The sequence below is a fragment of the Microtus oregoni genome, unplaced genomic scaffold (assembly GCF_018167655.1).
Source record: "Microtus oregoni isolate MIOR12 unplaced genomic scaffold, Mior012 000044F_ref0000062, whole genome shotgun sequence".
In the NCBI taxonomy this organism is placed as follows: Eukaryota; Metazoa; Chordata; class Mammalia; order Rodentia; family Cricetidae; genus Microtus; species Microtus oregoni.
Window position 1 is genome coordinate 4,091,386 of NW_024543218.1, and position 23,777 is coordinate 4,115,162.

A 23,777-nucleotide genomic window follows, 5' to 3' on the forward strand; every position below is an offset into this window, starting at 1 on the left:
GACTGGGTCAGGAGAAAAGGAGTAGAAATCTTACCTGGGAAACTGAGTCCCACTTCTCACTGATCTGCATAAAGGCAAAAGATAATTTAACTCCATGGATTTGATGGATGAAGATTCCCATTCAACAGATTCACCAGTTGGAGATGGTTCAAAGAGCAAGAACCTGACTGATAGAAAAGACCCTGCAAATGCTATTGTATTTGTTAATAGGAAACCACCTGTAAATTCAAATTTTCAACAGTGGTCATATTTAAATACAAAAATCTACTTCTTTGAAGGCTAAAAATTTCTTTGAATTGAGTGTTGACTCAATGTTCAAGGCTCCCACATTAGAAATGCATATGTGTCGGGAGAAACGATTCAGGGATATGTTAACTTGATTTTTAGTTAATTGTTTTGGATCAAAACTCGTTTTCACATCTGAAGAACTAACACCGCAAAAAGGATGTAACATATTAGGAATTTGAAATTAAGGGTTTTTCCTATTTTCCTATAAACATTTCTGAAGATTGCTTTCCAGGTAGGTCAGTGGGGCAGGGTACCTAGATTCAGGTACCTTAAGTCAATGCCTGTTGGAGGATAATGATGAGAGCTTGTATTTGAAGATTTCTAGACTCTTCCATCTTTTCTATGATAATATGATTGCTAATGTAACATTCCTGGGTTTCATAGTCTGGAGAGAAATGGCCAGCCTGGGAAATCTCCCAAACTGTGAGGATGAAGAGGAATGAATATGGATGCTGGAGAGAAGGCTTTCCATTCCTTTGTTATCTAACTAGAAAGTTTGACAACTTCCCCATTTGCAATTATATATAGAATATCTGGAAATTCTTCATATTCTTTACAGAGTCACTCATAGGAGGATACAAAATCCATTTGGGATAGAAATTGGGTTAAAAAAACAAAATAAAATAAAAAACCTTTCCCCTTCCATAGTCTCCTCTCCTTTTCCCTATTCTTCTCAGAAACAGCTGTTTAGTTGAGGGTCCCTTGAGTTTGTGCTTGGGCTCCTTCCTGTGTTTCAGTCCAAGTTGCCAGGTGTATGCCTAGTTAACAAGTCTATAAGCCAGACTTTGGTCTCCTACCCAGTCTTTGCTGGCAACCAGTCAGTGTGGACCATGTTGGGTAGGAAGCTTTCTTGACTATTTTATGGCCGATGGTTGCTTAGTGCACGTAGGTTCAAAACTCCAAACTCAAAAGCCTTCTAGAGACATACCATTCCTGAGATTAGCTCTTGTGAGTAGTAGTTAGGGAGCCACCCTTGGTCTTTGAGACATCACCCTCCACTCAAGTAAAGAGGGTTCCAGTAAATGGATTTGACCAAGTGGGATGCAGTTCCAAATTTACACAGCTCTCAGAACCTCAGCCCACAGCTTCTCATTTTCTCTCTCATATCCTCCCTCATTTCTCATTAACCAAGGGTTCAGCTTTCTACTTTTCTCCAAATATTTCTGACCAAAGGCCAGATCTCTCAATATTTGGAATGCTTCCCTGATTTCCACAGGCAAATCTCTTCTAAATAAAGATGACTATTGGCCACAAAATTATCTGCAGAAATGAGCCTGTTTAGGCTTGAAAGTTTTAGCCCTTGGATCACTACTGGGCAGGGCTAGGTAGGCTTTTGATGGCACACAGAGAGACAAGGTCTCTGGAGTTTATCCATCAATAATCTCAAACTCTCTACCGAATTTTTCACTATAGTGAGTAGAATCAACCTTGACTCATGTGATTTTGAGGTGTTGGGCTCAGAGTAACTCCTGAGGGTACCCAGGCTCAGTGAAGAAGACTGGCACAAGCCCAGTGAACTGATACACTTCAAGGCTTGCTTATTTATCCTGTTTGTGGTTTCCTCCTTTAGCAGATCTTGAAGTCAACAAAACTCCCCACACGGTGGCTCTCTTGACTAAAGTTGGGCATTGAGCAGTGAATTTTAAACAAGTAATCTTGGAGATTTTAAAATAATTTTCCAGATTGAACTCATTTCAGAATTCAAGTGGGAGGCAAAAGTGAGGATTTTAATGCAGTTCACCTTTGACTTGCAGAGAGCTAGAAGTCAGGAAAAGCCAATGTAGGCAATAGCTCTGGGCAAGTTTGTTAAGAAAGGCTGCGCTGCTGGATTATCCTTCTTATTCACTGCAGGCTCTTTGTGTAAGGGTTAGGGAAGGCAGCCACCAAGCATGTAATATAGGCACTCCTGCAGACAGATGTAACACAATACAGAGAGAAATGAATCGTCTCCCACATAGAAGTAGTTTGTTGAAAGTAGGCTATCTAAGGCTAGATGGAAACTAAGAGAAAACAGGCAGCTTTGGATCATTCATAGCTAGGAAATAAGGAGAAAGTTTGATTCATGGAGGAAGAAATAAATCTCAAAAAGTGGAAATAGCATTAAAGATGAGTGATTCATTTTTGCCCTATGCCTTTGAAAAAGTATACAGACTGGCATATTTAGACACTAATCCCAAATCACACTAACAGGAAACACTCCTACTTAATTGTAATTTCCTCTAATTTTTGTGTGTATAAGATCCAAATAGTTAAAATGCACACTAATGGTTATTGATGCTTCTATTCCTTTTGAAAAGAAAGCCACTCAAGATCTTTGTAGACCAGAAAGTTGCTAATCTGGAATTACGCAGGGGCTCATAAAGTTCCTGGTGGATGTGGTCTTTCCTTATTGCTTTCTTCTTCCCATTTAATTTTTTAGTTAAAAATATTAACTATTCCCAGGTAAGTGTTCCTGGTAGCAATCTTCACCAAGAAAACTTGGGCTAGGAATCCTCCTGCCTTCCCAGTCTATATTTCCCTAAACAGAATTCAACTTGTGAGAGAAGCGTAGGGCACGCATTTCTCACTCTCACATTCTTAAAATTTCAGTTCTTGCAGAAAACACAACACCATGGTTTCATTTTTTAAAATCAGTAAGAACCACAAAGGTTGTGAAAGTGTGCAAACAAGGAAGGTTGAAATCCAAATACAAGGACTAACTATGAAGAAAAAGCTCCGCACAGAAATCTAAGGCAGGGATTAAGAAGGTTCTGAGCATTGGGATATTTGTGGACACAGGATGCAAAGGGAGATGGATCTGAACAGCAGGGCGATTTAGACAATGAATTGCCACAGTAAGAACACCACTGTCAAACCTTCAGATTTAGAGACTGTGGTGAAAATTAAACCAGTGGCAATTTTCAGTGCTTGTAGCATCTGCGCCCAACAGTTCAGCACCCAGAGCCTGGACAGCGCCACAGGCTTTGCTCCCAAGGCTGCCTTCCCTTCTCATCAATCTACTCAGAGACAGACTGTCAACACAGCCAGACTCATTAGATAGTTACTGAAAATCGTCTAAGACTTCCCTTTCAAACGCAAAACGACTTCCACATTTAATTGCCCATCTGAAAAAGCACAAGCAAGAAATTAAAGAGATCGAAATTAAATTTATTAATGGGAGAGCTTGATGGTATTTTATTCTAAAGATCAGAGTTGTCCTCAATGGGGCTTGAGTAAAAAGTATAAAGAAGAGACGCAATAAAAACATGACTTCACCATCCCATAAATTCCACGAATTCTTCACTTGTCTTTGAGAAATGGGTGAAATCGAAAACCATCAAAATAATTGAACTTCTTAAAAATTGGATTGTGCGAGTGAAAGGTGTTTATGAGAAGCTGATGACTCCGGATCTTATCATCCTGGAGGACAGCACAGAATAGTTAATATGTTCCTTGAGGGACTAGGATGCTGACGTCTTTTACTGATACCGGATCATTACGTGACTGAGAAAAAAAAAAGGAAGTCATATCATGAATAAAAATCGGAGCACTACAGTGCAACCAAAATATTCTGTACTTGAAGGCAACTGCAGACAGATGTTGACAAAGAGGTGTCTCTTGAAACCATATACGGGTAGCTTTTTTTATTAACTGCATCTATAAATACGAGCAGAAGGCCAGCCACCTCTGTCAGCATCAGCAGAAGACCCATCTTCAGACGCAGCCTGAGACCTCGGAACAGAGAAGGTGCCTCTGACTCTTGCAAGCTGCCGGATCATCTCCCACAGAGGCTGGCAGCCTGGGCTAGCCCTCTCCTTTCCTATCCTCCCTTCTTCCTTGACTTTCCTTCTTTTTCTTACCCACTAGTTTCTTTCCCCAGGCGGACTTAAGGCCATTCTGCTCCCCCTCCCTTTGGCTGCTCGCCTACTCTGTCTTCTACATCTCTCTTCTCGCCCACTTCCTTCAGTGTCACGCTCCTTCCTAATTCTGTGCGTCTACAAAGTTTTGAGCGGAATTTTTGCCTCGGCAAACAAGTCCCCCCCAGCTCCTCCAGCTAATTCCCGCGGCTTCTCTCCAGACACCAGTGCCAGACAGTGAGTGATGCCTCTCGGGTTGTGATTCCAGCCCGGAAACTCAAAGGAGCCCTTTGCCCTCCGTCCTACTTGGCAGCCAACACTCTCCTTGCAGCGGTAAGAGTCAAATAGTAGGGGGGAGGGGGGCTTTTACCATACCATACTAACCGATTCAATTTACTATAGGCTCTCTCCCGCGTGCTCGCAGCAATATCAGTGTACGAGTTAGCCTTCTTTAGTTCAAGATCTGGCTAGTTACTGGGTACACACACATAGCTATTTTTTCGAATTATACCAAGGGAGAAGTGGTCAGACGCTCCAGCGTGGCTAAGTGGCGTTGAACACAAGGAGCCACAGCTTCTCTGGCTCCCCCAGCTCCCAGGAGTTTTTTGAGGTTAGAAGGTGGAAAACCAGGGGCAATCTCACTTACTGCGTGCCCTTTCTTTTTCCCTCCTGCTTTGTAGAATGACAATGTGCAGCGGAGTGAGGCTGGCCTTGCTGGTCTACGGGATAATAATGCATAGCAGCGTCTCCTGCTCACCTGCCGCCGCTGGACTCCGTTTTCCTGGAATCAGGTAGGTGCTAGCATAGGCTGAGCTAGATTTTCCTTTCGGCAGACACCACTTCCCGGTCGCCTCCCTACAGTTCTGGATCGCACGCTGCTAAGCATAGCTTCCTGCGCAGACAGGGCATTTCTATAACCTTTGGTAAGGTACCAGGTCCCTAGCTAAGCCGGGGTGGCGGGTTGGAGGGGGCTGGTCTGATCAAGGAAGCTCTCGTATAGCCAGCCTCACTCCCTCCTCACCAGTGGAGCCCAAAAACCCACATAAAGAGAGTGAGTTTCCGACCCTTGTAGAAACCTTCCCTCCTCCAATTAGTCCAAAGGAGGGGTCAAGGTGCCTCTCTCCGCTAGGCTTCTACCTTTTCTTAGGGTGAGTTGGAGAACTTCCGCTCCCAGAGCAAAGCTCGGGGCTGAGAGTGAAGCTCGCTCCACTTTGCTTTGTTACTGCCCATTCTGGACTATTGGGGCGGGGTCTCTCGCTCCTCCGCCCTTCCTGTTGTCTCATTCGAATTCTTTTCTACTGGAACAGGTTTCTTTCAAATGAGTCCTTTTCAACTAGAGTTTGAGCCCTAAACGTCTTAGGGGTGGGGGTCTTGGTCAGCCAAGGTTAAGGAAAAGCTACTTGAGAGACGGAAACCCAAGGAGACAGCGAGGGAGGGGGAAGAAACGGATGCGAAGGAGAGAAAAACAGCAGGCTGGAGGGGTTGGGAGGACAACCTAGCCCACTTGGGGATGCAGAAAACCTGATTTTTGTCTTGGCTTCTGCTTCTAATTGTGCGGCGCCGCCCGGGTTCCCTACTTCAGCCCCAGAGCCCACTACTTGTATGCGGGACAGTGGAAATGCGTGGGTACGCCTTACATGGGTGCGGGTGGCACTCAGGACAGTCAGGAGCACGCGGCGACGAGCTGATTCTTGTAGCCGCGCCCAAGAACCTCTGCCTTTGCGGAGCATCTGCCCATTGATGTACTGGCAGACAGGAATCCTCTCTCTTCTTTATGAGGGCGCCTGCATGTGGGCGCCCAGAAGAGCAGTGGGTGGCTAGAAAGAGCCTAGTTCAGGGTCTGGGGGCATACAGGGAGGTAGGAGCTTGGATGTGCGCTGTGCGGAGGATCTCACCCGACTCTGGTCTCTCCAGGGAGGGCGAAAAGGCAATAGAGCGACCCAAGTACGACGGGACTCTGCCTGGGCAATGTCATTTGTCCCTATTATATTCCGCGTATCTCCAAGGGCCAAAAGCCACTGGGCTTTGCATTTTTTGTTCTCCTCTGCCTGTCCTCTGTCGGGCGTGAAGGTGATATGTGAGGAGCCTGAGATCCCTGGATACCTACGGAATGTCAGTCCCTAATCGACCCCTTCCCTTGCGCTCTGGAGTTGAGATGGAATCCAGCCTCCGCTCTGTTGCTAATAGATCAGCAGAAACTCTTTGTTTAATGGACTCGAAAGCCCTCTTCCTTTCACTTCGGTCTATTCTCAAAGTTCCGTGTGCCTAGCACTTTTCCTGGGTGATAGGCACTGGAGCACTCCGCCACACCACAGAATGAGCCAAACTAGCTAAGTTTAGGGGCATCTATTATTCATGTTCCTAGCAGATTCTCTCCAGCCCAAAATAGAAGTCGGAGGTTCTCTGTGACCTACATCCGCGCAGGGAAGGGCTCCCCTGGGTTGGGCGGCTTGGATGGGGGTGGCTGCTGCCAGAGGTGGCCTCCTGAATCCTACCTACCCAATCACCCTCCTTCCATTCTGCTTTGGGTCTAACTGCCTTGGCTCATATCATCTCCTAGGATCTTTCTGGTGCGTTCTAAATGCTACTTGGTGGGGAGAGGGCTGGCCTTTCACTTGGCCAGGTATTGGGGTCTACACGGTTGTTCAGTTCTCTTGGGATCATTGATCCGCTTGAAGAGACATGAGCGAATTTCCTTGTGAAGTAGGAACTGCTGCTGCGGTGTAGTTCCCTTACCTCGTCCCTAGGACTGTTCTAGAAGAAAGGACAATTCTTCGTGGGAGGCCATAAGGAAGAAAGAAAATAAATTCTTGGGACCTGGCAGAACTGGGAGAGGTACTTTTGACTCTCCTTCTGGCTATCCCACAGGCCAGAAGATGAGGCTTACGACCAGGACGGGAACCCGCTGCAGGACTTCTACGACTGGGACCCCCCGGGCGTAGGGAGCCCCGCCTCCGCGCTGCGTGATGCCTATGCCCTCTACTATCCTGCGGACAGGAGGTAGAAACCCGCCCGACTTCCGCCTGACCTGACGGGGGAGGGGGGGAGAGGACGGAGGGAACCCGATAGTTGCTCTAAAAGTAGGGTCTTCCTATGAAAGTCTAAGTCTCCCTTCTATCTGGGTGAATCCAGAAAATTAGCAGACAGATCCCTGTGAACCTGAGGCCGCATCACGGACTGAAAACTGCGGCCTGAGAGGTGTCCGAGAGTGTGCAACTCCGTAGGTGGGGCGCTCTCAGGTCACCCCAGGGGCCAGGACTAAATCCTATCTTAGATTTATCCCCGGGAACTTCCCAAAGTAACTTCAGGTCCTGTGTCTCTAGTAGTTGTCCGGTCATCCTCCTCGAAAGCCCAGCAAGTGGGGACCTTGGTTGTCACTTGAAAAACCGAGGCAGTGAGTAACCCAGGTCTCATACTTTGTCTCCCCGTTAGAGATGTCGCCCGCGAGATCCTTAACGAAGCCTACCGCAAAGTCTTGGACCAGCTGTCCGCCAGGAAGTACTTGCAGTCGGTCGTGACCAGGGGCGTGGGGTAAGAGTTTGTGACAGAGTTAATCCGCGGGTGAGGAGCGCGCCAGGCTGGGTGACAATACTGAGAGCGGGTGGGGAGGGCGGGGCATATCTTGTACGTTTCTGCGCTCCAGAGCGCCTGTGCGCGGGAGGGTGTGTCTGCGTCCTGGCGTGTAGGTGGAAACTACCAGCCTCGGGCGAAGATCTAGAAGTTGGGCTTTTAAACTTAAGAGCCAGAGACCCCGTGAGAGAGAAAGAGGGTAGGAAAATTGGGGTTTGGATCCTTGTTGAATGAGAACAAGTTAAATCAAATGGCCCCCTTACCAGTCGTTCAAAACCCTCGAGGTTCGTGAAAGCGCTTGCCATAATTTGGCATCACGTTTACTATGAAGGCAAACCTAAGGCACAAAGTCCCCAGTTTAGATACTTGAAAGAAACTGTTTTTGCTCCGGCCAGACAAACCAAGAGCTAAGGTCTTGCATGTGTCAGCAGAAGGCAACATTTAAATAAAGCCCACGGGGAAGCCGATTAAATTTTAACCATGAATAATTCATGCGGTGAAAAATATTGCCTACAGCCTGTCGCTTTATATCACTATCACTTTTTTTTTTTTCAACTTAACGTAGGCAAAGAGAGAGGAGTATCCGTGTTTGTCTAGATTTGTGGGATCGATAATTTAGCAGGAGCCAGTGAGGCCTTTAGCAACCTTTGTATGTCCGGTAGTGGAAAGGTACAATTTAGCTAGAAATAGTGATAATGTAATCTTGAGAAGCAACCTTTGGAGAAAAGATTAAAGAGCGAGCACTCTCTGGACGCCCGGGATGCTTCAGAAATATCTGGAAAGATCTGAAAGGGTCCCGGTCGTAGAAGTCCTGCAGCGTGTTTCCACAGCTAGGAAACTGTGGGTGGGAAGGAGGGTCCCCCGGGTCTCTGTCACAATATTCCCGTCAGCTGGGGTGCGGCAGAGTAGGGCTGCGCAGGGAAGTTCACAATCCCGTAGGCTCCAGCGTGGGGGTAGGGCACACTCGTTTCTTTCGCACACACTCAACGTATCTCCTGCCCCGCCCCCCTCCTTGCAGGGAGAATCTAGGCGGCGGCGCAGCGGACGACCGGGCACCCCTTACCAAGCGCCACTCGGACGGCATCTTCACCGATAGCTACAGCCGTTACCGAAAACAAATGGCTGTTAAGAAATACTTGGCGGCCGTGCTAGGGAAAAGGTATAAACAGAGGGTTAAAAACAAAGGACGCCGAATAGCGTACTTGTAGCGATGAGTTGCCAGCTACGGTGTGTATAACATGAAAATTCGTTTTCCAAACTGACTGACCAGTCATCGCTCATGTGTTCTTTCCAAACATGTATTTATGTATGAAGTAAAGCCATTAAATGACTATTTTGATAATAATATTGTTTTTCTTTTTACGAAGCACTAGAGAATGCACAGATATACTTTGTGGACCAATTATTGATATATATTATAAATATATATTAAGAATATATATAAGTATAACAGAGAGCAATTCTTAAGCGTGCACAAGGATTGAAAATTCGCCTGAGCTGTTTATGTTTTTATACAAAATGAATAGAAAAAATAGACAATCATCGTTTTGAATATTACTCCTATTTTTGTAAACTGGAATTAAAGGATAGTATTTTTATCCACAACAGGCCTGAAGGTACCAAAAATGGCCGTTTGCTACTGTACAAAAAACAATGATGCCCTGCTCCAGGGGAATTCTGAGGTAATGACTGGGGAAATTGCTGAAGGGCTTCCTTTCCCTGTGAGTCTCTGGGGCAGGCTGCTTGAATCCCAGCCTAACTAACTCAAAGGGGCTTTGTCCCATTGGCTGCGGGCAATTCCAACACTTTGGCTTTCTTTGATTCTCCTTTTATGTGTATTTGTCTCTCCTCAGACTCTCAGCCCAGAAGGAAATTCTAATTAAACAACAGCTCGATCCAAATTGTGCTTCTCCCCAGAATTTACGTCATTCCCTGGGAGAAAAGTTGAGGAATTGTACAGAGGAGATCGGCTTGGAGATAAAGCTCTCTTTTCTGTACTTCCTGATTCTCCAGGGAACCGACTATCCCAAGGTTAGGGCAATTGGAACAAGGTGAAAGAAATAGAGGCGGATTGGAGGAGGCAGAGCGTGGGTGGCAGAGGAAGACTCTGCAGAGGGACTGGTTTGAGAACTGCCCCAGGTCTGAGAATCTGGGGGCAAGTCCATCCCCTTTGTAGGTTCCACTGCCTGACAAGTTGGGTGCTGGATACTGGAATCGAGTGCAAAGTACAATGTGTTTTTCTCCAGTGCTGTCCATGCTTCTCATTTTGTGAAATGGCCAGGATCCCCCTCTTTGAATCCTATTCTGTAGAAGCCACCCCTGTTCTTTGTGGTTTTTCTGGAGAACTCTCCTTTCTACCCCTACCCTCCTGCATTGTTTAAGAATCATTTGCCATTTTCACTTCTCTTAAGTTTGTGAATGCTACTCATTTTTTGTTGTTGTTTGATGCAAGAGTGACTGTGAAGTTTAGGAACCCCTGTGTAGCTACCACGAAGTAATTATGCACTAAATATGAACCTTTTGTTTCTTGTTTATTGAGTTTGTAGGTAAAATGTATTTTTCTACATTATGGCTTATTGCTTAGTAAAATTGTTTCATAAAACCAATCTTTGTCATATTAGAATGTGTAGTGTTCCAATATTGCTCAGTTTGACTAACTGATAAATCATTTAAACCCCATCTTCATATGTATGAGTACTATCTTATATCTCTGGTCAAGAGTGGGGTAAGCAGGGTCCCACACCCACTCTTGTATCCTGTCTTGGCTAAAGAAAGCATGTCTGTTTCTTGTCAATTTCTTGAACATATGTGGAGTAATCTTCATAAACAAAAGAACCTTCACCCAGTAACCAGATCAAGCAACAACAAACCAGCAAGTCTCCAAATTTTAGGTACAAATTTTCAAAAAATAAAAAAAAAACAAAAACAAAAACAGAAAACAGAAAAAAAACCCATTAGTTTGTAAAGTTTAAAGTACTTTTCATTTTTCCTGTACAGATTTGGTTAGTATGAAGTCAGGCATCTAAAAAAACAGAACTGTATTTGCATTCCCAGGCGGGTGGATGGATGCTGTCCCGTGATCACATTGCAAACAGAGAAAGCAGGCATTTGATCTCAGCCTGTGTCCGGCTACAGGATCAATCTTTATTTCTGCAGTCTCCTCAGGCAATGTGACCCGGGATGCAGTTTGCAGCTTTAGTGCCTTTCTTTGCCTTTTAAATCGCCACGATTCACAGATGGCTATTTAGTGGCCCTACAATGCTGCAACACATCGGCTTGCGTTTTAGTCTTAATTATTTGTTTCTTGAATAATGGGCAGACTTTTCTGTATTTGTGTCAGCTGTTAGTGGTGAAACAAGGCTCTAGTGAACCTTTTCTTTATGAAGTCTAACTTAGTGTTCACGTGGCTAGTGGCAAGCATTTTACAGTGATCACCCAATTTAACCTTTTGTATACTTTTTAGAAATGCCAAGAGCCTTATTAACCTGGAGCAGATTTATGATATAGTGATGATATAGGTAGATGTTAGTCTTGAAACTCTTATTTTGTGTGCATCTGATTATAAAAACATATTAACCCAAGCATTATTACACACATAATATCTATAATTAGGTCTTTGATAACTGTTATATAAAGCGTGTAAAATTTGTATGAATAAATTTTTGTAAACAATTCACTTTGGTCTAATGTTTGGAGAAAAAAACATATTCAGGAAATAGTCATTTTTAAATCTTTTAAAGTACTATATTTCTTTAACAGCCATAAGATTTTTTTCATGTCTGGAATATTTATCAGCCTAAACATTCATGCATTTCATAAATTCTACTCTAACATCTGTTTGATGAGGCACTGGACTCAACAAAGAAACTTTAAAGTAGCTGCTCAGATGGAGAAGCCTAAGAAAACACTAAGCCCATGGATAGATAGAGATGCTTGAACATTTGTAAGCTACATAGATTAGTTTCTGTCTGCTGGTATGTACATATATGGCTTAGTATTCAGAAAGTTACCGGGAAGTGGTAGCATATCATATTGCAGTGTTAGGAACACTTGTAAAGTAGTTATTTAGCTTTTAAAAAAAGTACCTGTATACTAGCTAGGTCTTAATGAAATTTTGTATAAAAATGGTGTAAATAATCAGTTTGGGGACGTACAATGTATTTAGAGATGTGAGTTAGTGTTCACCAGAATGTTTTCAGTAGAAGGATCAAGGACATGATTAATCAGCGTTAACCAGAGTTTTAAAAGAAAATGTACCTTGAAGTCTAAAGAAAAATAGTAAGGTCATCTGTGGATAATATAGGCTACTAACTCAAATAAGTAAGATTTAAAGGAAAGCCTTCATATGAAAACCCCATACATTTCCAGGGGTATTTTTGGTATCCTTGTCTATTTCTGGGTTAAAAATACTTTGAGAATCATTAATCATAGTTCATACTATTTAATGTAAAATTTCATATTTTCATTCTAAATATTACTAAAATTAGTTGGACTCTATTAAAAAATCACTAAATATGTCACAATAGTATTTAAAGGCTAGTAAAACTTCAAAAATTATTCTTAGAGCATAACTCAGCACTTTAGAACCATGTATGGACGAGAAATCTAGAAATTAGGTATATGTAGAAAATAAGAAAAGAATATAACATAATTAGTTTATATCAGATTTATTAGCTAAGGAAAATATTTTCTTCATTTGTAATTTTCCTCTCTCTATGTCACAGTGTAGTAAATTAAAAAAAATGGAGAAAGACAATTTGTTTTAATGAGGGATAATATAATGATTTGTCAAAGAAGTAAAGAAAAGCCCTAAACTTGGCTGACATCAAGTGAAATTCAGATATGCAATTTCACTTGGTGTATTTTTTATACAGGATAAATGCTAGGCAGTAATATGAAGACTTCAGATAGTTGAGTTTTCAAGGGTCTAAAATATGTGCCTTGCTGCTCTGAGGACTGGGACCATAGAGATCCAATATAATACAGATTAAACAGCTGAAATGGGTAGGTATAATGGTGAAAGAGCTTGAGTGACATGTAGTTGCACTTTTGTAACAAGATAATTGGGGCCTTCTTAGTGATGCAAAGTCTAGGGTTACACCAGAATCAATGAGCCTACATTTTAAATAAAAATGCTACACTGGTGTGTGTTAAGTTTAAAACCACTTAGATTTAGAATTTGATGACATATATAGATAGAAACATATATTTTCAAGTTAGTTATTTTTTATATTAAATAATCATCAGGTTATGTTCCTTGCATACAGTAATCAGTAAAAGTCACATCTGCATCCCCTCCCCTGCAAGAATAGGCATTAGGCTTTTGGAGACGTAGAATAGCTCATTTAAGTCATTAAGATCACTAATTAGTATGATTTTATGTGAGTATTCTGATTTCCTGTCCCCCCCCCCCCACCACACTTTTAGGTAGTTCCTAAAGGAGAGTGATTTTCTAAATAGAATTTTAGAACCATCAATCTCATGGTTAGATGACCAGTGATACGTAGAGAGCCTTGTTGTAGCTACCTGGTACTAATTATGGGGACCAAGAAATCAACTTCCAGTTGTATTACATCTCAATTTGGTTGTAACAGTTTTAAATCTCTGAACTGTTCACAAGATGACATCACCTGGAAGTGTCACTATGGCCTCAATCTACCCTTTACACCAGTACAGTATTAGAAATCACAGCTAAATTAGTAGCATACATGTTACCCTTGCTGTTGCTCTTGCCACTACACCGGATCCCCACATCAACTTGCAGTTTGTCATTGGGACCTGGATAATTCTCCTTCAATCAAACAGTTTTAGCTCTTTTGTATCCTGTCCTTTGAATGAGCCAGCACTGTCACAGAGTTCCAGGTTCTTCCAGTTACTTTTCTATGACTCTTTTGTGACCCCCTTTCCCATGAGAATTTTTTTTAGCATATACTTATAAAAATAGGTATATACACCAAACACTTACCATAACAAATCATACATCTATTTTTGAATAATTTTACTATTTATAATAGATGACAAGCAAATTTTGCACACTAATGATCTTATTTTTGTTAGTATTTGCATACTAATGTACTTATTTTCACATAAATAATTGACTATTGACTATTATTTGATACTGAAGAATATCTTCAACCTTTATCAGAGTTAATTGATAATTTATAGTCAATGATACTGAGGATGCTGTTTGCATGAATACATATTATGAAATCTCAGAAGTATGTTTAGTGTCATTTTAGATAAATCTGGAAATTAAACTTTAATATTGTGCCAAAATTTATATATTGATTCTTTAAAATGAAACTCAGGTCAACATTTAAACCACCAATCTTAAAAATCAAGTTCAAAAGTCGAAAGTCTAAATTGATACCTATTGAGGAGTGAGTAAGGAATACTAAAATTCTTTGTTTCCCACAATCAAATCATTTTGGTTGTATAAAAACATAAAATATTTTGTGTATAGCAACAACACTGAGTTCAAAACCTAAAACGGTCTTGAGTCTGAGATGAGATGGTTCAGACTGTAATTATTGGCATTGTGTCTGGTGTTGCAGTACACAAAGTACACAGTGTAAATATTGTGTGTTCATAACAAAGGTTGCCATGAAGTCATATGAAACACTTCTGATTCATTTTGCACTTGAGGTTGGAATACTTTTTTTGCTTTTTTGTTTTGGGAAACCTTTTACTGTGTCAGATTTCTTCCGGACATGTTCAGTCATGACACATTGTGAGATTGCAACTCACAGTTTGAGAAGTTGACCTTAGAAGGACAGCTTCGCCGGGCGATGGTGGCACACGCCTTTAATCCCAGCACTCGGGAGGCAGAGGCAGGTGGATCTCTGTGAGTTCGAGCCCAGCCTGGTCTACAGAGCTAGTTCCAGGACAGGCTCCAAAGCCACAGAGAAACCCTGTCTCGAAAAACCAAAAAAAAAAAAAAAAAAAAAAAGAAGGACAGCTTCACAGTCTTTGGAATGAGAATGTATTTTTCTCTATTCTGGTAATCTCTCTTGACCTGTTATATCTCCTCTACCTGTTCAATGTCAATCGACTGTAAAGTCCAAGGACTCAAGTCTCCTTCCTTCCTCTGTATCCTCCTTTGTGTGCCCCCACCTTTCTTGTTGGCCTTAGACACAAACCCCTTTGCCTCTACATCCCAACTGCTTTCACACTACAGCAGATTCATCAAATGCCATGAGATAGTAATCCCTGCCTAGGATAGAGGAAAAGAGGTATCTTAAGATTCAAACAGGGAGCCGGGTAGTGGTGGTGCAGGCCTTTAATCCCAGCACTCGGGAGGTAGAGGCAGGCGGATCTCTGTAAGCTCGAGGCCAGCCTGGACTACAAGAGCTAGTTCCAGGGCAGGAACCAAAAGCTACGGAGAAACCCTGTCTTGAAAATAAAAAAAAAAAAAAAAAAAAAAATTCAAACAGGGAACTAAACTGTCCTCAAATTGATAGTTATCATAGTAGTTATCTATGATTGATGGAGAAACTTTCCTTTACAACTAGAATGTAATTTAAAACATGATTTGGTAGATAGGAAAATTGAGATTATAGAACAATTTATATTTCCTTTATGTTTTTTTTTCTATCAACAGCTTAGTATTCTAGCAGGTGACACCATCTGCTTTAAGTTACATTCTTGCTGAGTGTTATATAGAACACTAACTTGGGAAGGGGTAGTCTGTGTGCAACACAAAGATAATAACATGTCGTCATGCCTGATTCATTTTTGCTTAAACACCCCTAATTTTGGTTGATTAACAACACATTCTCTATACAGGATATGAGTTTATGAGATATTAACTGACTTCTAGATACAGTCAATCAAGATAATTGAATCCCTTAATAACAAGTCATACCTGTTATGTGATTCATTTTAGGATAGTGCGATTAGAGAGGACTTTTTTTCTGGATGCTTCCAGGAAAAATGTTATTTGTTTCCCCTAAATAGTTGGTATATAATGTCACACCATACAAGAAGGCAGCCTCAACTATGGAAAGATGGCTCAGTGGTTACGAGTACATACAGAAGATCCTAACTACATACATTTGATTGGGTTTACATTACCAACCATGAATTCCTCAATTGAAGCAGGCCTCTGTTCAACTAGAAAACAATTGGAAGTCATGTCACTATATTATACACATTTTCCAGGCAGATTGATAGTGCAGTAAGTCCACAACTGATAAACTGCTGCTGATTCTCCTAAACAGTCTTCATTTAGTCTTTGCAAACTATCAATGTTAATATGGAGCAAGCTTCCAGCTCCATTTCAGCTTGATTTCTCTTTTCCCATATGGAAAATATGTGGCATCTTTAGCTGCAGAGTCTTGCTATCAGCTGGTAACCAAGAGAAGTGGCTACAACTTACACCGTTTTGGGAGTTTCAGGTGCATCCCTGACAATGACCTTCAGGGAAGCAACCCTATCCCTGGCTTTTATTTAATAGCATATCTTCTAGAAAGAGTTCTCTAGCCATGCAGGGCATCTTTATTCAAACTTACTTAAAATCATTAATTTGTAAACTACAACAATTCTTTGAGAGTATGTCATAAAGGCTCTACACTCTTCACTGAACAATTTTTTTGGGGACATGTTCTCATGTGGCCCAGGCTGACCACAAACTTGCCGTGTAGTTTAGTGGTAAGAAAATAGGCATGTACCTGATCTCTATATCTCTATAGTCCCCAATTCTTTCCCTCCTCCCCACCTCCTCCTCCTCCTCCTCCTCCTCTTCCTCCTCCTCCTCCTTCTTCTCCTCCTCCTCCCCCTCCTCCTCCTCCTTCTTCACAAAATCTTGTTCATGATGTTGCTCAGACTAAGCCTCAAACTTACAATCTTTCCATGAAAGCACAAACTACTCTCTTTCTTGCTATCATTCTCTGACTCCTACAAAAATGTGTTAACTAGTTTCCTGGGTCCTTCAACTTCCCAATATCTCTTCTCCTTTGTCTGTTCACTGTTTTCATGCCCTGTCTGTGACTAACTTAAGGATTCTCCCTATGTGTTCTTTCTCTGATCATTTTGGGTGCCTTGGGTCAAGCCTACAGGTGTTTTCTCTGGTTATTGAGGGCTTGTTTTTGTTTGTTTGTTTTAGCAAATGGATGTGCTTTGACACTGCTTCGCTCCAACTTTATGTTTTCATCTTTCTGTGGTCTTTCCTATAGGTGTTATTTTTAGTGTCTCTCAGATGTCACCTACCATATTCTGAAAACAAATGAAAGTGAAACAAAACTCCCTTGATTTGTCTTTTCATTTTAGATTTCCATCTCAATTTCTTGTCATTTTTTTTGTCGTTTAACTTTTTTTTGGGGGGGGTAGCGGGTATGTGTCTTTAACTGTATCACACTTACTAAATCCAATAACTTTGCAGATTTATTTGGTATTACATCTCCTTTGTTCCTAGAACATTACTTTTCACCCGACTCCTCGAAGTGGACATTCTTTGACATTTTCTTTCTCCTATCTCTCCACCCTCCATCCCTGTCTCTGCCTTTTCCATTGCTTCCTTTTTATCCTCAGTGTGTCTAGACTCACGTTCTATCTCACACCCCCACCCTGTCCCTATTCCATAATATTTATACACTGGATTTAAGTCCTTGTTAGAGTGTTCAAATGCCTCATTGATATAGTTGCCTTTATGTACCCTGGACATCCCCCACCCAGTGTATTCCCAAATGAAATCATTCATCACACATTCATCTGCCTTCCTGGTCGTTGCCACTACTCTCTGCCATACTACTCAATCTATGCACTTCCGAGTTTCTTCCCTTCTCTCCATTCATGTTGTAGGTCATTCAGTTTCAGGGATTTTCCAGCCCCATTCCTTCAGAAACTCACACCTGACATAATCACTTTGACTAAAGTCCAGTTAGCCTTTTCACCTATGTAGGCTAAACTTGATTGTTCAATTATTGCACAGCTACTAAAGCCTTTGAAAGTTTTTTCAAGATCTTTGAGATGACCCTGAGGAAATCTTTCAGATACCTGAGATGGAGGCTTGGTAAAATGAGCATTGGTCACCTGCATGTTCTAGAATATTCTATCACTGTGATAATTGATAGGATCAATTTTTGCCAACAGATTTCAGAAGATATTAGGATAGAAGAACTTTGGTAAGCATGGTTTTCCAGGTCCCTGTTGTTCCCTGGGGAATAGTGGGTTAAGGCAGAATAGCAATGCTAATATGCCATTCAGGGTAAGTTTTTTCAGGTAAAGGGAAGACCAAACCTAATGGATTTCTAATTCTTTTTTTTTTCATCTACAATGTTGTGCTGACTGGTTTTGTGTGTGAATTTGACACAAGCTAGAGTCATCAGAGTGGAAGGAGCCTCAGTTGAAAAAATGCCTCCACGGGAACTAGCTTTAAGGAATTTTCTCAATTAGTGATCAGTGGAGGTGGTCCATCAGCCTATGGTGGGTGATGCCTTTATGGCCTCTGCATTGGTTCCCAACTCCAGGATCCTGCCCTGTTTGAGCGGCTGCCCCGACTTCCTTTTGCGGTAAACAGCAATATGGAAGTGTAAGCAGAATAAACCCTTGTCTCCCCAACTTGCCTTATGGTCATTTTTTTTTTTTGTCACAGCAATAGAAACCCGAAGACAAATGTCATAAATGCCTAGCTTAGTTCCTTTGCTGTTTATAGGATTGTAAAACCTTTTATTCATAATCTACCTGTGTCTTACTTCCTGACATTTTTGTATTATTATGTTTTGCTCTATTGCATATAAATTATCTATTAATAGTCAGAGCATACTGCTGTACAGCAGATCTATAGAAAATTTTCATCTTACATAATTGAAAGTTTATACCCTTTGAAGATTTCCACAGCAGCCAGCATTCTATATTCTACTTTGATGAGTTTGACTACTTTGGAGACCTTATATAAATGAAATCACATATTGCTTGTCGTCCTGTCACTGGCTTATTTTACTAAGCATGATGTCTTCAAAGTTCATCCATGTTGCAGCATATGGTGTCCTTTTTACAGGTGTCTTTTCTGTAGACCAGGCTGTTCCTTGAACTAACACACATCTGCTACCTCTGCCTCCCGAGTGCTGGGATTAAAGGTATGAGGCACCATCATTCAGCTGACCACATGTTTTTTTTTAAATAAACTTTTTCTTTAATTAATTTATTTCCAGCCAGATCACAATTTCCCCCTCCTTCCTTCCTCTCCTCCCAGTCGCTCTCCCAACCTCCTCCATCCAACCCTCCTTTCTCTTCCGAAAAGGGCAGGCCTCCCAAGTATATCACCTAGCCCTGGCATATCAAATTGCAGTAAAGCTAGGCACATCCTCTCCTATTAAGGCTAGATGAAGCATCTCAATCAGAGGGAAGAGTCCCAAAAGCAGGTAACAGAGTCAGAGACAACCCTTGCTTCCACTGTTAGGAGTCCTACAGGAAGACCAAGCTCCACAACTGTAACATGTGCAAGGGCCTAGGTCAGTCCTATGATTGGCAGTTCAGTCTCTGTGAGTCTCTAGGAGCCCAGGTTAGTTAATTTCTGTGGGTTTTCTTGTGGTGTCCTTGGCACCTCTGGCTCCTACAATCCTTCCTGCCCCTCTTCCACAGGATTCCCCAAGCTCCACCTAATGTTTGGCTGTGGGTCTCTGTATCTCTTTCCACCAGTTGCTGGGTGAAGCCTTTCTGATGACAATTGAGCTAGGTAACAATCTATGAGTATAGTATAATATCATTAGGAATCATTTCATTGACTGTTTTTTAATTGCCAGCGATGTTTGGCTCTATCATAGGACTCTGGGCTGTTTAACCTATGGGTTTTGGCCATCCAGGCAGTGTCAGAGGTGGATTCCCTCTTATTGTATGTGTTTCAAGCTAGAACAGTCATTCATTGATTGGCTACTCCCATAATTTCTGTGTCACGTTTTACCGAGCACACTTGGAAGCAGGGCAAATTATAGGTCAAAGGTTATGTGACTGACTTGTGATCCCAATCCCTCCACTGGAGGTCTTGCCTTGCTACAAGAGATGACTGATTCATGCTCCATTTTCCTCATTGCTAGGAGTCTTAGCTAGAATCACCCTCATAGATTCCTGGGAGTTTTCATTGCACTAGGTTTCTTGCTGTTCCCAGAGATGCCCCTTGAGTCTAACTGTGTCTCCTTGTACTCTCTCACTCCATCCTCCACAACCTGAGCCCTCCTGAGTTCCCATACCCACTCCCCATTCAGATAGCCACCCCCATCCACTTGTAATATTTGTTCTATTTCCCATTCACAGTGCGATTCATGTATCCCCCTTGAGTTCTCCTTGCTACTTAGCTATTTGTGTCTGTGGATTTTAGCATGGTTATCCTTTACATTATAACTAATATCCACTTATAGGTGAGTAATACTATATTTACCTTTCTGTGATCACATGTTTATAATCCATCTATCTATTGATGGGCATAGTAATGAATGACTGCGTCTGTGTCTTGGCTGATGTGTATGATGCTATAATGAGCATGGTGTTTTAACAACCAATAATGGTACACCTTTTCAGAAATGTATTTCAAGTATTAAATTAATATAGTTAAACAATTTTTCATGATTTTGAAAAGCACCCTTTATTGAAGTGTTCACTTTGGTACCTGGTAATGTGAGTATCAGGCCAACATTCCAGAGAACACATTCTTGGAGTGTCTGAGATGGTCTAGGCCCTATGCTGAGATGATTGTGCATGAGGCTACCTCACTAGTATGAATAGGGCTGCATTTCATCAACAGAGTGAATAAAGCTATTGCTGTAGAGGAGATGCTTTGTTTTTCAGTAAGTACTTGCCAGTACCCTGCTCCTCTAGGTGTAGGTGGAGGCCTGGGGCAGTCAGCTTCAAGAACTTCGTTATGTGAGAGGTTCAGTTACAGTGTGTGAGCAATGCCTGGAACAGTACTACTGGGCTCTGGGTTAATTCTGGAATCTGTTTTCTTATTTGCTTCAGACTCTGTTGTAGTTTTGTTCTCATCCTTTAATAGGTAATTTATCTTACTGTCTTCACTTTGTTTTAGGGGGAAAAATGGGGGAAATTCATGTTGCAGTACTTTCAGGAACTAAGGATTAATATGCACATGGAAAGGCAAAGCCAGATTGACCCAGCTAGGGTTAGTGGCCTAAGTGATCTATTTACTTTTACTTTATAATATTAATAATATATTTTATTTAATCTAATGTATCTAAAACATTGTTTTAATGTGTATTCAACATAAATTATTTATTTTATTTTTAATTCTGTGTATTGTCATGGGTATGCAGGTGAATGCAGGCACTCATGGCATCAGATTGGGTGCTAGAAATAGGACTCACTCAGGCACTCTTTAAGAGCAGCATACAGTCTTAACTGCTGAGACACCTCTTCAGTCCCATTAAAAATTATAGTGGATTTATCTTTGAAAACATTTTTATTAGAAATTATTGTACAAAACTGTGGGCTTTGTTGTGCCACTTTCATATATGCATATAGTGAACTTTTCTCACATCCCCCTTTAGCTTTTCTCACTCCCTCTCTTCACCTCCCCCTTCTCTAATCACCTCTCTTGTACTTTCTGGTCTCTTTTTCCTCCTTGATTCCACATATGAGAGAAACACAATACTCCTGGCTTGTTTTGCTTAGCACAGCAATCTTCAGTTCTCTCCATTAGATAAAAAGCTTACAAAATTATACTATTTCATTCTTTATGGATGAATAAGACTTCTTTATTCAGTGATTTCCTACTGAGTACCTGTGCTGATTATGTAACTTGGTTGTGATTGGTTTTGTAATAAGCACAGGTATGTAGGAAGCTGTGTGGTGTGTTGACTTTGATTTCTTCAGGCTTATATCCAGGAGTGCTATAATTGGATAATGCACTCCAATCTGATTTCTATATTAGCAGCAATGATTTCTTTTTCCACCAGCAGTGTACAAAAATTGTCTTTCCACACATCCTTGCCAGCATCTCTCATTTGTCTGCTTTTCTAAATTTTTTGCTTTTGTAAGCATATTCATATTCCCTTATGAGTTTGGACAGTTCTTATTTTTCTTTTTTTTTTTTTTTTTTTTTTTTTTTTTTTGGTTTTTTGAGACAGGGTTTCTCTGTAGCTTTGGAGCCTGTCCTGGAACTCCCTTTGTAGACCAGGCTGGCCTCGAACTCACAAAAACCCGCCTGCCTCTGCCTACCGAGTGCTGGGATTACAGGCGTGCGCCACCACCGCCCGGCCAGTTCTTATTTTTCTAAGGCAATGGGATGTCTCATGAAGTTATTTGAGCACCTGAAAGGGTATGGAATGACCTATTGTTTTATCCGTTACTGACTCAGTCTTCTCTGCTGTGTTGTGGGGGTAGATGCTTAAGAGCAGATCTTTCAGTGACCACCCATCCATGCCTTATATTTGGAGTCTGGTGATTGACTATTTTATTTTTTATTTTTATTAATTTTTATATCTCCCCTATTCATGGATGCTTGAGTGCAGGGTACGAAATACACAGAACAATTTGTGCTAACTCTTAGGTAGGCTGGAAGTGTAGCTCATTGGCAAAGCATGTATACAATGCAGTTCAAGTGCTCTATCCCCAGAATTGTGTAGGAAGGGGAAACAAATACCACTAACAGCAGCAGACAGCATTGAACCAGAAATAGAAATCAAGTGAAAAACAAGTGTCAACTATGCCCTCTACAATTCTAACAGCAGAAAGGAAGAAATGACATAAACCAAATGTTTTAGAAGATGTGGAGGAAAGACAAAAAGAGAGAAATTAAGAGAATAATTGGGAAAATAACAAAAGAAAAGAGCATTCAAAAAGTAAAAAGGGGTCTAGAGAGAAGGTTCAGCTCTCAAGAGTAGATACTGTTCTTACAGAGGACTCAATTTCCATTCTCAGTACTTGTGTTGGAAACGCTCAAAACTGCCAGCTCCAGAGGGATCCAACTCTCTCTTCTGGGTTCCCTAGGCATCTGTATTCATGGATGCACATACTGAGCCTCCCCACCCCCACCTAATACAGCCAACACATACTCTTAATTAAAAATAAAGCTTGCAATTACAAAGGGGAAAAAGTGAAAAGGAACAAATCAGAAAAAACATGTTCTTCTTAGTGCAAAGGATTTAAAAATCATATGAATTAACCTCTCCCCGTGTGTGTGTGTGTGTGTGTGTGTGTGTGTGTGTGTGTATGGGTACCAGGAATTGAACTCAGGCTATCAGATTTAGTGGCAAGCACCTATACTTTCTGATCATCTATCTGATCCTCCTTACTCTTTTTGTATGTTGCTTACTAGTCATTGGTGGGAGTGATTTGACTCCAGACTCTTTAGAATGGTGTTCAGTTTTTCTGCTCACTAATCCAAGACTGCATGGAGCCAAAGTCTTCCTTTGAGTAGAGTTTACCCTGACAGATTTGCTCTATTATTTTAAGACTGAGTTTTACTATGTGTTTGCATCTTAGCTTCTCCTTTGAAACCCATATAGAGGGTAGAGGGGATAGAATAGTTCCCAATTTTTTTTATTGAGCTCTACATTTTTCCATGATCCCCTCCCTGCCTCTCTCGTCCCTTTCAACCCTCTTCCAAAGTCTGCATGTTCCCAATTTACTCAGGAGATCTTGACTTTTTCTACTTCCCATGTATATTAGATCTATGTATGTCTCTCTTAGTGTCCTCATTGTTGTCTAAGTTCTCTGGGATTGTGATTTATAAGCTGGTTTTCTTTGCTTTATGTTTAAAAATCACTTATGAGTGAGTACATGTGATAACTGTTTTTCTGTGTCTGGACTACCTCACTCAAAATGATGTTTTCTAGCTCCATCCATTTGCCTGCAAAATTCAAGATGTAATTTTTTTCTACTGTTTAGCACTCTGTTATGTAAATGTACCACATTTTCCTTATCCATTTTTTGGTCGAGGGACATTTAGGTTGTTTTCAGGTTCTGGCTATGACAAATAATGCTGCTATGAACATAGTTGAGCACATATTCTTGTGGCATGATTGAACATCCTTTGGATATAAACCTAAAAATGGTATTCCCGGGTCTTGAGGAAGGTTGTTTTTTTAATTTTCTGAAAAATTGCCACACTGACATCCAAAGTGATGGAGGTGGGTC

The 23,777-nt window shown here is 41.4% G+C and overlaps 1 protein-coding gene across 1 annotated transcript; it reads left to right on the top strand.

The window, feature by feature from the left end:
• The first annotated feature begins 3,782 nt into the window (after positions 1-3,782).
• Positions 3,783-11,346, top strand: LOC121434616 (pituitary adenylate cyclase-activating polypeptide). The gene is made up of 5 exons (XM_041633528.1): positions 3,783-4,457; positions 4,805-4,915; positions 6,993-7,124; positions 7,557-7,655; positions 8,713-11,346. Exons 2-5 carry the CDS (start codon positions 4,806-4,808, stop codon positions 8,900-8,902), a joined length of 531 nt encoding a protein of 176 aa, XP_041489462.1. The 5' UTR covers positions 3,783-4,457; position 4,805; the 3' UTR covers positions 8,903-11,346.
• Positions 11,347-23,777: the final 12,431 nt, after the last annotated feature.